Source organism: Labrus mixtus, chromosome 2, assembly GCF_963584025.1.
Source record: "Labrus mixtus chromosome 2, fLabMix1.1, whole genome shotgun sequence".
NCBI classification, from domain to species: Eukaryota; Metazoa; Chordata; class Actinopteri; order Labriformes; family Labridae; genus Labrus; species Labrus mixtus.
The window spans coordinates 20,707,771-20,722,750 of NC_083613.1; the positions used below are offsets into that span (position 1 = coordinate 20,707,771).

At 42.0% G+C, this 14,980-nt stretch overlaps 1 protein-coding gene across 2 annotated transcripts in view; it reads right to left on the reverse strand.

Moving 5' to 3' along the window:
* The window catches only part of LOC132988226 (protein sidekick-1-like), a 197,227-nt gene that overhangs the window by 127,835 nt on the left and 54,412 nt on the right, over positions 1-14,980 (reverse strand). For both annotated transcript variants that reach the window (XM_061055498.1, XM_061055489.1), the window contains exon 2: positions 166-322. In XM_061055498.1, coding sequence (XP_060911481.1) covers positions 166-322 — 157 coding nt within the window. The remainder of the gene's footprint in view (positions 1-165; positions 323-14,980) is intronic.

Sequence of the window (14,980 nt, forward strand, 5' to 3'; positions counted from 1 at the left end):
TGTTGTTTTTTCTGTGCAAAAGGCACAACAGAACACAGGGAAGATTCTCAGAGGCAAGGATGGAAAAGAGGATGTCCAAGAGACAAACAGGCAGACATGCTCTTAGAGCCAAAAGAGGGATCCATGACATGACACATAACAAGCCAGTAGGTGGAAATAACTAACCTGTACTGTGGTGTCCAGTCTGTGATGTTGCTGTTGTTGAGAGTCCAGCGGTACTGCAGAGGCCAGCTGCCTCCAGCTAGGCAGGTCAGCACCAGTCTGTTTCCCTCCAACACCACCTGCTGCCCCAGTCCACCTCCTTGCAGGTAGGGAGCCACCTCTGTCAGACAGTGAAGAACGAAAAATGTTATTAGCTGAAGTGGTCTGTATTAGTCATGCTTGGACAATAGAGAAAATTGTTCCGTATTCATCCAACGGAAATATAAATAAATAAATAATTGGGTTCCATTCATGCTCTGTCCTTTGCTTCTGCACAAAGACTAGGAGGAACAAAACAGTGACATGCCAGTGTAGCTGCATTTTGTTGTATAAAGTAACACACAGGAATTTGGAAATTCTGTAGAAATGGTAGCCATATAAAAAATGTCAAAGCAGATATGAAAACCAATTTCAGACTTTAAAAAAACCATCTGGCATCAAAGCAGCACCAAAAAGAAATGTTAGTGCATCTCGTACTGTACTTCTCTCCTGCTCCAGCAGCCAAACCTCTGACTTCTTCACCTTTATCCCTCCCTTATGTCTACCATCATTTGTTCGGAATATTTTTAAACAGGATGAGTGTGCGAGAGAGAAAGGACCAAAATTTGACAAGCCTCATCTGACAGGGTTAAGCAGGACTTTCTCAGGAGACCCGCGACTCCATTAGTAAGGTCTGTCAAAGCGTTCCTCAACTTCTCTTCCGGGAGACCCTGGTCATAAAACCTTCACACACATACCTATAAATGTAAATGTAAAGTTTCCTCTCAAGAACTCTCCTGTAAAGTGTCAAAAACCTTACCTGACAAAAAGCCAGAGAACATAGCTATGTTTGATGCTGCCTCTGTCATATAACACATCTATTCCAAACTGGTTAACTCTGGTGTTTGATGTTAAACAATCTAATAATGTATTACTACTTTTAAATTATGCATAAAGGTGCACCTTGAGGGGCGACAAACGAATGGCTTATGATGCATGCCAAAACCATCATACCTTTATTTTCTAGTAAGCCCACAGTGCATGACGACATGCATCGTGTCCAATTTTCCAGCAGTGATACGCATCAGCGATCCAGAAAAGCCGCAATTCTATCACATTTACTTCCTGGAATTAAACGCCATTACTTCACTGCCTCCTCTGTCTTCACATAGCATCTGCTGTGTGCCTCAGGCATCAAGTGAAGTGCATCAAATGCCAGTGTACACAGCACTGTAGGCTTTCATGAGACAAAGGTCAAACTCTACTTTGCTGTCACTTTGAATCTTATGCATAAGAAGCCAACAGGCCCGACCAGCTGAACCACAGCAATAGCTCTTCACTGCCATCCATCTATTTTCATTCATCAGGACATTGTGCTTTAACACTGCGTGCGTATGTGTGCATGTGTGTGTGCGTGTGTGTGTGTGTGTGTGTGTGTGTGTGTGTGTGTGTGTGTGTGTGTGTGTGTGTGTGTGTGCGCGTGTGTGTGTGTGTGTGCGTGCGTGTGTGTGTGTGTGTGTGTGTGTGTGAAAATTGGCTGTCAAATGAGTGATTTTTAATTGCATGTTTGATATTCCATTATTTGTGATTTATAATTGTTTATGCTTTTATTTTGAATGTTTGTACTGTCTTTTGCTAAGGGTACTTTACTTCCCGTCTGGATATAAACCTGCTTTCATTTTGAAATAAAACAAGGGACTTTTCCAATAGATCGAAGGTCGCGACATTAACCTAACCACGGGAAAAAAGGGACTTGTCATAAATCGGAAAGTAAATGATAAAAGCTACAGTGGATTGTAAAAAGCGACAATATTGATGTCACAAGGTGGATATTACTTTTGACTTGTCAACTAAGCTGTCTGGGAGCTATTTTTCTTCGGAGAAATTAGACATTGAAGAGCGTGGTAGCCCAGTGGTTAGCGTGTCCCCATGTACAGAGGCTGTGGTCCTACAAGCAGACGGTCTGGGTTGGAATCAGACCTGTGGCTCCTTTCCCGCATGTAATTTCCCACTCTCTCTCCCTCCCCAATTTCTGACTCTATCCACTATCCTATTTCTTAACAAGAGGCATAAAAAGCCCAAAAATAAAACTTTAAAAGAAGAAATTAGTTACTCAAATGTGCAGCTGTATTTTCTGACCTTAAATCACAAAAAAACAAATACACCTTTGGAGGTGTATTTGGTTTCTAGCTGAGCTGCAGCTGCTGTCTAAACAATGCCATCCAATCTTTAACTCTTGGCTGAGGGGTTCAGACCTGGCTCACCACCACTCAGCATAGAGGCATCAAGGCTAAAGACTCTGTCCAGAGCAACTAGCTGCAGGACCTGTCAGCATGTGTTGAGGCCTGGATCAACATAACAAAACGTAGCATCTGTGGAGTGGGGTGTAAAGTAGAGGTAGAGTCAGGGAATCAGGAAGTCGAAGACAATGAGATTTATTCAGCCCTTCAAACATCTGCACACACGCACACACTCAAATTGGCCGAGATGGGGGAGGCTTATCTGCTTGCTACAGTATGTATAGACAGGTCCATAACTCTGAGGTAGAGAGTTAGCATTCTTTCTTTCTCTCTCCTTCTCCCTGTCATCTCAATCTCTTCTCCACTCTTCCTTTTCAGATTTTGCAGGTTTGCTGTTCCCACAGTCCTTTTCACTTCATCTCCATTTTCTTTCCTTGTTCCCTGTGGATGACTCAACTTTTTCTCCACTTTCCTCTACTTCACCCACCCTTCTCTCCTTTAGATTGATAACTGCCTGCTCCTGGCCCTTGCACAAGAAAGAGGGAAGTGTTCCATGGGCAGATTTATATAGGGCCTGAGTGTGTGTGTGTGTGTGTGTGTGTGTGTGTGTGTGTGTGTGTGTGTGTGTGTGTGTGTGTGTGTGTGTGTGTGAAATGGAGAGAGGGGGGATGGTGTGAGTATGTGTATGCTTCAGGATTTATTTAGAATATTCCCTTTCTACAGACGATGGCTGGCAAAGCAGAGTCCAATGTCATACTGCTGACCAGTGCTATAACTCACTGACTGCTGCCTGCCTGCGTCTGGTGTGCGTGTGTGTGTGTGCGTGTGTGTGTGTGTGTGTGTGTGTGTGATAAAGAGAGAAAGAGAGAGAGAGAGAGAGTAGGAATGACTTAGTCCAAACAGCCTGGCAAATATGACCCTCAATTAGAGAGGCTGGTGCTTTGTGGATACTGTACAAATGGAAGGAAGTGGACGTTTCACCTGCCCCCATACTTTCCACTTATCAACCACTTTCTTCATACTTTGTTCAGCCGTTTCTTTCACCTCCACTAAAGTCTTCATTGCCCTTTACTCCTTTCCACTACTTTAAAGAGAGTCTATTACAGATCCAGACAGTTCTGATACGTCAACATCCAAGAAGAACAAGGTCAGCTAACAGCATGTTTCACTCTCTGGTTTGGTCTGTCTCTCGCTCTCTTCCCTGATGTCTGTCTTTGTCACTCAGTGTCACTGCGTCACTCTCTCTCTCTCTCTCTTTACAGTCCTCCTCTTATCACAAGATGTACTGTCCAGCCACCTGTCCATCAAGACCACATCCCCTTTTATTTGTTCCTCCCTCTATTTTTGTTGCCCTTTGGTCCATCTCTGTCAAAAGTGTGAGGCAGCTCAAGGTCCCCATTTTTTACCCTCCTCGACTAGAATGTGGCCTAAGAGAGACCTTGGCCTCTAAATGTGACAGGAGAGTCACGAGGCAGCTCTACACGCAAACACACACACACACTTTCTTCCAGATGTAACATCTGTGTGTCTGTGCTCCTAGGCAGGCCTCATGAAGCATCTTAGGCAGATTCTTGGGTGGAATTCAATTAGCTGGGGAGATGAGCTCTGTGATGAAAAGGAGAGGGAAGGGAGGATGATGAAAGGACAGGAGGAGAACGAGAGATGTGTCGCAGCTCCAGGGCTGATTGTCCACTACGATCCCACCCTCTCTCGCCTCCGCTCTGTACTTAAGCACTGAGAGTATGTTTCGGTGGAAAATAGCCTCTTAAATGACTTGTCCTTTTACAAATATCCCAGTCACCACAATTATTCTTACACTGTGCAGCACTAAATCCTAAATTTGACTGCTTCGGCTGTGTTGGGACGCTTTTCTCTGGCTATGAGGTCATGGTGCCACACAACCAATACCAACACAGTTCAAAAAATATATTTTGTGCTGCATCTAGCCCAGTTTGTCCAGTTTGCTTTTAGAAATTAAGAGGAAAGGCAACGTACAGGCATTTCTGAGGACTGGCAAGAGTGCATGAAAGGATAAAACAAGTTGAGCTGTTGATCTCATTCTACAGGGCCTAATTAATTTATGTGTGTGTGTGTGTGTGTGTGTGTGTGTGTGTGTGTGTGTGTGCTTGTTCAAAGCGGATGTGTGTGCTGCTTCAAAGTGGGTGTGAGTGTGCCTGTGTCACTTCAGAATTAGGGGTCACTCACTCCAGAAAAATCACTTTATCTTCATAGAGTTGAACCCCCCTACTGTGAGGCAGGGCTGGCTGAGCAGACTACAGTCTATGAATACTGATGCATCGATAGCATGACTCTCTCTCTCTCTTTCTCTCTCCCATACTCTCACACACACACACACACATACACACACACACACAACACACACACACACACACACACACAGTCTTCACCATGCTTTTTCATGAGGTCTAAGGGGACAAAATAACTAAATCAGACTTTTTTATTAGAAGTAATTTTTCTATTAATAAGCGGGTAAAAGTTGCAAGGCTATGCAGTTTTCTTTTCAGGGTAAGAGCAGTCTATTTGATTATGGGGTGCAAATGAGTTCTGTTCCTTTTTAATCAAATAAGTCTGCCAGCGCTTGTTTCAACAGGCATTTAAAAACACTTAATTGGACTGACAGTGTGTGAGGCGAGAGTAAGAATTATGGGACGAGTTTTTGGCATGTTGCTACAAGTTCGAAATCGAGGGGCCAAAAGGCTAATTAATTGAACAATTTAAAGTGGAAGGCCTTAAGAAATGAGATTACTTGCCCTCCATTCAAATGTTCAGCCAGGAGAGGTGAAAACACAAAACAGATGGATCTGAATTTTGCACCTAAATTAGTTAGAAATGTTGCCTGATTCTTGTGCCAGGCCTCCCTAAGCAGAGTCAGCAATGATAATAACAGATTGTATTGAAGATACTAGGCTTATTCTGCACAACCGGAGGAACAAGCATGAAAGCCACTGTGCGTTTAGATCTCAGTAGCTTCTGTTTCTCTCCTGCAGAGGTGTGCTAAGCTGCTGCCAAAAACACACCACAGTTCCTGGCATGACGTTCATAAAAATAGAGTCTCAAAAGCTTGATAGGTGGGGACCTTTACTGGGAAAGGTTTGGCAGAAATAGAATGTGTTAATCATTTAAGCTTTAACGGAGCTACAATTAGCGAATATTTTCAACAACGCTCTGTAGGCAGTTTTAGACTTTAGAGACGCTTCTTTCAGCGGCAGACACAGTCACATCACGCTTCGTTTAACAATCTTGGACTTAATACATGCAAGATATCGGTTTAAACACAACTTAAAGCAGGTAGACCTGTTGCAATGGAGATGGATATCTGTTACAGCACATTGCCTAACTCAAAGCCCCAGAAAGAGAGAAAGATTTGTGAGAGGTTTCATAGGATCATATGTATCCTGAGTGAATCCACACTGGAGAAAAGTCAGTACGCAGAACTAGTTGCTAAATATATTAACTGTTGTCATACATTAAGACAAACTGCACTTAATATGATTAATGTGGTTGTTGATATCTGCTAAGTGTATTTTATTTTATTGTATAATTTTTGCTAACCATCCGTGAATGTTAATACTTTTCTGTACTGCTTTGGCAACATAAATTCAACTCTGGAAAATTTGTGAAAAAGACGCCCAGCAGGCGAGCACACCCACTTAATGTTGCTGTTATTTGCTGAAACTTGGAGAGGGGAGAATAGTTTACCTGATCATTGAACCATGATTCATTTTCTTTGTTAACCCTGACACGAGGAGGAGGAGGGGGAGCCCTTTGATCACTGAGTGTCAGAGAGAAACATGCAGAAGACCAGACGACTCAATCTGAGCTGCTGTCTGTCACAAATCTGTATTTTACCCTACTTTTATTCACCCACTACTGTGGCCGGTAAATTAAGTAATCTATGTTGCCCTGTGTGTGCACTACAACCAGATGTGTTTTTTGTTAATTGGTGATGATGGTATGGAAATGAACCATGTCTTGGCAAGTGTAATACCGCTGAATGTACTGATACCCGTTTACCACACACCCCGATAATATCATTCTTTTTTTATTACACACTGTCCTGCTTTTTTTTAAATTTGGAAATTATTTGAAGGTAGGGCTGCACAATTTTGGCCAAAATGATAATCACATTTATTTGGATTATTTCTGAGATCACCTTTATGTATTTATTTTAGATACAACTTTTATCATTTATTGTTTATTTTAAAAACATATATATCCTGTGACTCGCCTACTGCCAGGGCTGCACTGGGACAGCAAATCTGCCCTGGCTTTTTTGGCCATTACTGGCCAAGCATGACCAAGCAGTAGACCCTGAACAAGAGTTGTGTGTGCATTAGTGTTAAAGATGAGGTGATTTTGTCTGAATTATGTGTTTAGAAGATAGTAGTGTGTTAACCAGTCATGTTTTAGGAAAATGCTATGTGAATGCAAGGGGTCATGGGAGTTAAGGTCTGTGTGGTGGGGAGGTAAAGGAGGGGAAAAAATGGGGCAGAAGAGCTATAGCAGCGGAATGAAAGATGGGGGAGGGAGATGGGGGGGGGGGGGGGGGGTTGGGGATTGTAATCAGGTGGAAGAGACTGTGATCAGTGACATTTAAAAGGTGGGCCACACTGCAGGGCACATCTGCTAGGACACACACACAATGAAACACTCACACACAAACAACTGTCAGCTCCTATCTCCTGATGAACAGACATGCGGACACAAGGAGAAAGGAAGTGAAAAGGCAAGTAGGGAGGGAGAGGAATAAATAGCTTCCACTTAAACAGCTGCCTCGTATCTCTCTCTGAAGAAAGTTGTGCGCTCAAGTGGCTGTGAAACTCCTCCATACTTTTGAATGACAAACAAACGCGCTGACAATAATTATCCTACTGTTTTACTTTCTGCGCTTTCTTTTTTATCCCCAAGCAACCCCCCTCCTCCGCTCTGCCTCTTCTTGAGTATTTACATCCTCTCATTAAAAATTGGAGTCTCACTGCAGGTAGAAAACTAACACACACACACACACACACTCACACGACACACCTCGGCATCAATCTTAAGTCCTTGAATGGATCTGAAAAAGGACAACAGAAGAGGACAGTTGAGTGGTGTGCGTGCCTACATGTTACGCTGGGTGGGGGCAATACCAGTTTGTTCCTGAACCTGTCAGATATGATCACTACACCACCTTCAAAATCACTACCACTGGGCTTTACACACACACACACACACACACACACACACACACTCTCTCTCTCTCAGAAGCTCACACACATACTCGACCCAGATCTACACTGATATCAGGAGACTTGTCAAACACAACTTCATTCAGACATGATGTGATAGTCTGACAACATGACTCCAGGCTCCATCTTCCAGACACACTGATCACACGCACAGAGCTCTACACATGCAGAAAAAGATGCTGGTGAAGTCTTTTGTAGTCCTCTTAAGTCTGAACGGACCTCTGAGAAAGTAAATCACAGCATCACTTAACCTCCTCTTCCTTCCCTTGTTTAATGTCAGCTCACCACCTCTCTGGCCCTCGTACTTTCTGTTGGACTGTGATTTTAATCATTATCCATATCTATGCTCATACTTCTCGGAGTTTAAGTGGGTTTAAAGGCAATTTTTTTTCTCTGACTGTCCTTCACTAAAGCACAGGTTCTTTTCTTTTGCGTACGTGTGGTGCATGCGCTCGACACCTCACCTCACACCTGTCTGTGCTAGCCATCATCCCTTCTGACAGCTGCCACTGTCCTGACCTTGGCCATTGTGGGCTACGTGGTTTGGAAGTGATTGACGAATCCTTTCATATATTATTGAAGGCGCGGATCAAAAAGCGGTGCAACCCGGATATCACCATAAAAACCCCAGCAGACCAGACCGGGTACAGGAAGGCGTGTTTGAGAAGGTGACCTGAGCTAAAATGTACAGGTGAAGTAAAGGTGAGGGAGGGTAAATGTGAAGGTAGCAGGAGAGTTTGATGGATAAATGGAAAGTGTAACATCATAAACAGCAGCAATTTTTTTTTTTTAATTGTCTATTTTTAAACTTGCACTCGTTAAAAACTCCCGAGGCTCAGTCCTTCAAGAAAAAAAAAGAAGGGGAAAAAAAAAAAGGCTCAAAGATCTAAAAATAATATCCGAAAGAGAATTAAGAGTAGCTAAGGTGATTACAGCTCTCTCCACTAATCCTGCTCTATTAAAACTGAGGAACTTAACATTCATGCCACATAAAACCTTCAACTGAGACGTCCCATGAGAGCCACTGAGGTCACATGTGAGTGGTTTAGTTCACGCCATCTGGGAAAGAGACATCATTTTTCAGAAGGTGTCACATCGTTGGGGCATTAAGAACAGATCATCTTAATATTTTGGCTTTCAGTTCCCTATGATGCATTCTTCCAGGACATTTTCACACCTTTTTCTATCTTGAGTTTTGTGACTTTCATTAGTGCCATGTGTGACCCAGAATATTCCTAAGTGACCTGAGTTGGGACGTTATTCTAATTTGATTTTGTGGTGGTGAATTAACCGCTGAGGTTTTAAGTCAAAGAAATCCAGTGCTCAGGAAGAATGAGCAGTCGGCTTTCAGGGTGAATAAGATCTTTCTACATGGACACTACAAATGTCTATTTTAGAAACCGCAAATGTGACACATCAAAGCACCCCGAAAAGACGGTCGTTGCTGAAAGTCTGACGTAACCTAACAAAGCTAATGTATCTGTAGAACCAACCCCATGGGGAAGCACTTGCGTCAGTGCTGGTGATGAGTTATTTATGCTCTGCTCATTTGTACTGATGCCAAAAATATTCAGGCAAGAACCAGGAGCACGTCTCCAGTGTCCATCCTCACCACACTCTGAACTTTGTCCCACAATCTTCACCGTTTCATCTTCCTTTCCCTGTATTTTATTTAATGAGCCTTCGTCAGTCTCCACCATTCTCTGGCCTGTGTTCACCTCCATCCTCTTTTCATCTCGTCCTGCTAGGATTGATTTTTTATTTTAGTTTGCTGGCCTGAAGAGTAGCTCTCTATTTAAAAGATATCAATAAAATAAATATCATTCATCTGTATACAGTACGCGTGTGGGCACGGAACAATTATTAACTTCAAGTTTTCCAGCTGGCTTATTTCACTAACTCATTCACCATTTTTGTCTCTCTGCCCTTTCATTCACAATTTGTAGTTTTCAGGAACATGGGAGGCATTTGAGCATGAGTTTCCTGTCTGTGCACGAGTCGATATGCTCTGTAAACGCAGGTGAGTGTGTGTGTGCGTGCAAGTGTGGTTGTTTACTTCCTGTTCCTCCTTTCCACAGTGACAACATCTGCCACCAACAGCAACACACACACACACACACACACACTTTCTCCCTTGTCTCCCAACTTCCATCCCTCCATCCTCTCCCTCCCTCATCAGACAAGGGCGGAAAAGTGACACACTGTTTGAAGGGCAGACTCTATTTCTGTAAGCGGTCCCTTTTACAGAATCAAATTAATTCAATAACACTGACAAATGTCCTTGCCAAGATACAAAATGACTTTCTTTTCTGACTGTTCACTTGCATCAACAAATGCAAGAGCTCACACACAAATACGTACATAAGGTCAGAGGCAAAAACAATTCCAGCAAAGATGTTTTCCAGTAATAGCAAACAAGTCAGCTGATAATGACGAAGAAAGCACAGACAGAGACGTGTTTCAGGCAGATTGTGCTCATTGTTTGCCGAATTATTCATTGTTTAGGTTTTCAATTTCCAAAGGATGTCGGTGAGCCGATGGAGTGGATATTTTTAGATTTTTTTTTTTGAGGGTTGAAATTTCACAGATGCTTGCGAGGGTGGTTAACAAGAAAACGCTTGTGGAAAATATCTTTAATTATCTTGCTGTCACAAATAGTCTTTGAGAGAAACTTCAGTTGTGCTGTTTTGCAAGATTTTTTTTTTCCTCCATTCCCAAAAACAAAAAAACTTATTGATAGCAGAAGCTGTCTGAGTTCAGCAGGCAGGACGGTCGGCGAGTTATTTCTTCAGCCTTCACTGCTGAAGTCTCTTTAGCAGTAGAAGTAGCACATGTGTCTTGATACGGTACATGCAGCTTTTCTCTGGTGTCTGGTAGAAAACTGCAGGCCATTGCGCCGATGTTCAGTATCAGAGAAGCATAAACATGCACAGCTAGATTCCGGAGGGGAACAATGAACCTTTTAGGGGTTACTGAGCAGATTATTTTCCTGGGCTCAAGAGAAAACCCCCAAAACAACATCTTAGAAGTATCCCCACACAGACAGAAAAAGAAAAACAGTCATCACACATAACGCAGAGAGACAGGACAACTCATTCAAACTCTGCATAACCTGAATTCGTGTCACGCTAAACCCAGAAACACACTGCGACTGTGTGTCCCTGAACACGAGTTGCTGAATCACAGGACTAAAATAAAACAGGCCAAATATAATCATAGCATATATTATATTTTGTGTTGTTTATTAATTTCCAAGTCTTGTTAAACTGCAGCAGGGTTGTTTTTTTTTTTTTACAATGGATAATGATTTCATGCTCTTCAGATATTAAATCCAAAAAAGTAGTAGCCGTACAAATTTGTCCATAAATGTCTGTGCATGGCAGATATTGTTTCTGCAGCATGGCACGACTCTGATTCACTTAACGTCTATCAAGCATGAAATAATGTTTACATATACAGTAAACAGCCCATAGTACATCTATTCACAAACTGCTTACAGGTGTCATTCGCATACATGCGCAAAAACACTCAAGACACAAGAGGATTAGTTCAGACCTGTCAATGCTCATGGCATAGAAAGCTGTGTGATGGAGCATAGTGCTTGACGATGTAAAAAAAAAAAAAACAACTACATTAGCTGTCCTTGAGAAGAAAAGGAAGATTAAACAACCTCAAGCACTCTCACATTACAGGTGAGGGACATGAGAGAACTTCAAAGCCAGTCAGGAATTCAAAGTTCAGAGCTTCTTCTCACAATTTGCAAGGTGATGTGTGTGGACTGTAAGTGTGAACATATGAATGCACGTGTCTTGCAGCCCATATAGAAGCTTGTGGACAGATAAACTATGAAAAAAGAGACATACACAAACAAAGCTACAGTTGTCAAAAACATCCATCTTTTTGTATTCCAGCTCACTTGATCTACAGGTTAAAAGTGCAACTAGTTACGAGTGAGTACCCACACACTTCCTCTGGCCTCACTCTTTTCATTAACACCCTCTCACTCGATTTCCATTCCTCCTCCTTGAGCTCCTCTCTCTCTTCTGCAACTAAGTGCTCAATCTTGTTTTTTTTTTTCCATTAGTTATTTATATCTACCTTTACAATTAGGATGACATAGAGTGAGCTTCAGAGAAATACTGTATGCATGCAGCAAAGGTGCTAACACATCGAGTGCACAGCACCGCCGCTAGAAACATTCGCTGACACAGATAATCTATCTTCTGTTTTAGCCCTACAAGACAAATGGGTGAAAGGCAAGACTGCCCTTTTTCTTAAGTCTGCTGACAAGATAAACATGTATTTAATCTCCCTCTCCGCCCCACTTTCTCTCCTCGTGACATCACATGCCTGAATTTAATGTGACATTCTATTTAATCCACATTCACAGTCAGCCCTCTGAACGAAACCTACGCCTTTTCAGGTATACACAAACCTGAGCTCATGAATAGCTAATGGAAGAGACACAACAACACTCTGGTTCATAGAAAATGGCCTTTATGCCATCAGCTCCACCATTGGCTGCTGGTAAGAGAGAGACAGAGGGGGGATTGATCGAACATAAAGGGTGAGAGAGTAAAGTAGATATGTGTCTGAGCGAGGGAGTAATTGATTGAGTGTGTGAGTGTGTGTGCATGTGTGTGTGTGTGCGTGTGTGCGCGTGTGTGTGCGTGTGTGTGTGTGTGTGTGTGTGTGTGTGTGTGTGTGCGCGTGTTTGCATATGTGTGTGTGTGATTCATGGGAGCGTGGGGAGAAGAGAAAAAGAAAACGGAAGATATTATATGAAGTTGTTGGATAGCGAAAGAAAAAGTAATTTCACACGAGGCCCATCTGCCAGTCCCTCTGAAAAGCTTATAAGAATGCACGATAAACAGACAGCATGGGTTCCTCGGTTCGTGTTTAACATTATAATAATTGTGAGGTTGGCGGAGGTTGGCTTGGATGAGAAGGGAGGCCTACTGTGGCAGTAATGAAGAGGAAACCAGAGAAAGCAGAGTTTGTCAAATAAGGCTGCTAATAAAACTTAGATTCACTACGAGCTTTAAAGTAGGGCCAATTTATAATGTAACCCTAACCCAAATAGGAAAACAGACTTCTGGTTGAATTTTAGAGGCTATACAAAGGGGAAATAAAGGGGGGGGGGGGACAAGGGGAGAAGCAAAAAAGAAAGAAATGCACCGTTGGCAATTTCATTGGCCGATTTCAAATTTCTTTCTTAAAACTCATTGACAGCAATAACAAACCACATTTAAAAAATGTCTTCAATGGAAATTCAATCTCCTGTTCATAATAAAACACAGACTGTTACTGTTATTGATATTTTGGCTCTGCTGATGGGCGCTTCATGTCCACACTGCCCACATGTTAGCTTGAATGTGTGTCACTTTGCTCATGGCATTAAATTGCGCCTTGTGTGTGTTATTCTCTTATAGGCACAGAATCGGATATCTTTGTCTCTGTTCATGGCAAACAGGTGGAAAATTGTCCAATTCCAGTCCTCAGTCGGTCCATTGGTGCAAATCTGAAGTTAGTCATCATCAAAAGGGTTATGAATGTTATGGGACTAAACAGTTGTTGGTTTAAGGGAGGAGGATAAGTAAACAGGCACAAGCGCTGTACAAATATGGCAACAACTGCTATCGTTACTGGGGGCCCCTTTGGATGCAAACTCTTAATATCACTTTGATAAAGTCTCCATCTAATTAATCAAGCTGATCAGCAGGGGACCTGGCAGCCAGCCCTCCATGCTCTGCAGTCTCTCGCCCCAGCTGGAGCTTTGCAGCAGTTTCCTCGCTGTGGAGAGCGACTATTGGCTCAGTAGGTTTTCTTGCATAATATATCAAGCTCTAAAACACCTAAAGCTAAAACACTGCAAAAGTTGAGCAAAATACTTTTCCTCCCTCAATAATATGCGCTAACTTCTTTAAACCTCATGGGACTGAAAAAAAAGCTTCAAGTAAAAGTCCAGCTTTTGAAGAAAATTCATACAAATGGGGAAACTTTTCACGTTAACCATTTTAGAGGAATTACATAAGACTGTTCGTTTATATTTAAAATATGCTGTTTGAATGAAAGCACAACAGAGAGGGACATTAAAAAATAGCCACTGATCTTATGTCTTTTGTTCTATAGAGATTTTATTTAATATCACATTTATGATCAGCCAAGAAAGTCTCAACAGGACAGCCTTGGGCAAAAACATTTAAGAGAAAAGTATGTCTATTTATTCCTTTCACAGATAGGCTGTAAGCATAACAGGGACACTTCACTGTTATGTACAACACAATGTACAAAAACCTTTTTTTCGTTCATGACTTGTTCTTAGAAGCTGTCCTACAAGCATAACAAAACACCTCAAGCAGAAGATATAACCAAGTGTAACTCCTCTGGTGCTCATGGAATATATCAATGATTTATGCAGCACAGTGAGTTGCCACATCTGTGCTTAGTAATGTGAAATGCATGCAACTTCATTCTCCTGTTATGTAAAGGGTCGTTTTCTTTTAATGCCTTGTTAAAGTTCTCTTCAGGTAAACTGACATCGAAGAATGGATCATGACATTAAAAACAAGTTACAGTAAAAGTGTTGTTCAAGCTTCATTTCTATTAAATTGGTTTTAAACTCTTCTAAATGTGTAAGTATATTTGGCTTAAAATCATATTTTTAATTTATAGTTGTGTGTTTTACCTTATCACAAATATTCATTTTGGGTTATGATGGAAAAGAGTTACACGTTTCATTCACTTTATCTCCATTTGCTCAAAGACACGAATGTGAAGAAGCAGATATTTCAAATCACAACACTGGACTTCTGATATATAACGGTCATTTGAAAAAATCAAGAGATAACCTCTGTTGGATTACTGCTTTGTATGTCTGACTTGTGTGAAACTTGATCTTAGAGGTCCCTGCACAACGTTTAACATGAGAACTGCAGCAGTGAAAAGCTTATAGAAATCTTAAAATCCTCCTACTCTATCTTACCTTCAGAAAAAATTAAGAAATAAAAAAAAAAAATGGAAATTCACAGCAGAAGGAGTCACACCTCTGCATCTGCGTTGCTAAAACTTTCAGCAAACCTTCATCTCTCCTGGGATCTTTGCAGCAGACGGTGGCATATACAGCAGGAATGTTGCAATCACTCTGCTGCTGTGTGGGTGCTAAAGTCAGAGCTCTGGTGACAGGGACAACATTTTCATTTCGCACAAGAAGCAGACAAATTCAGCGCACCCCCCCCCCCCCCCCCCCCCCCCAAAATGATTTCTTTTTCCCTTGACGAGACGCACAAAATGTCAACCCACTACTCATTC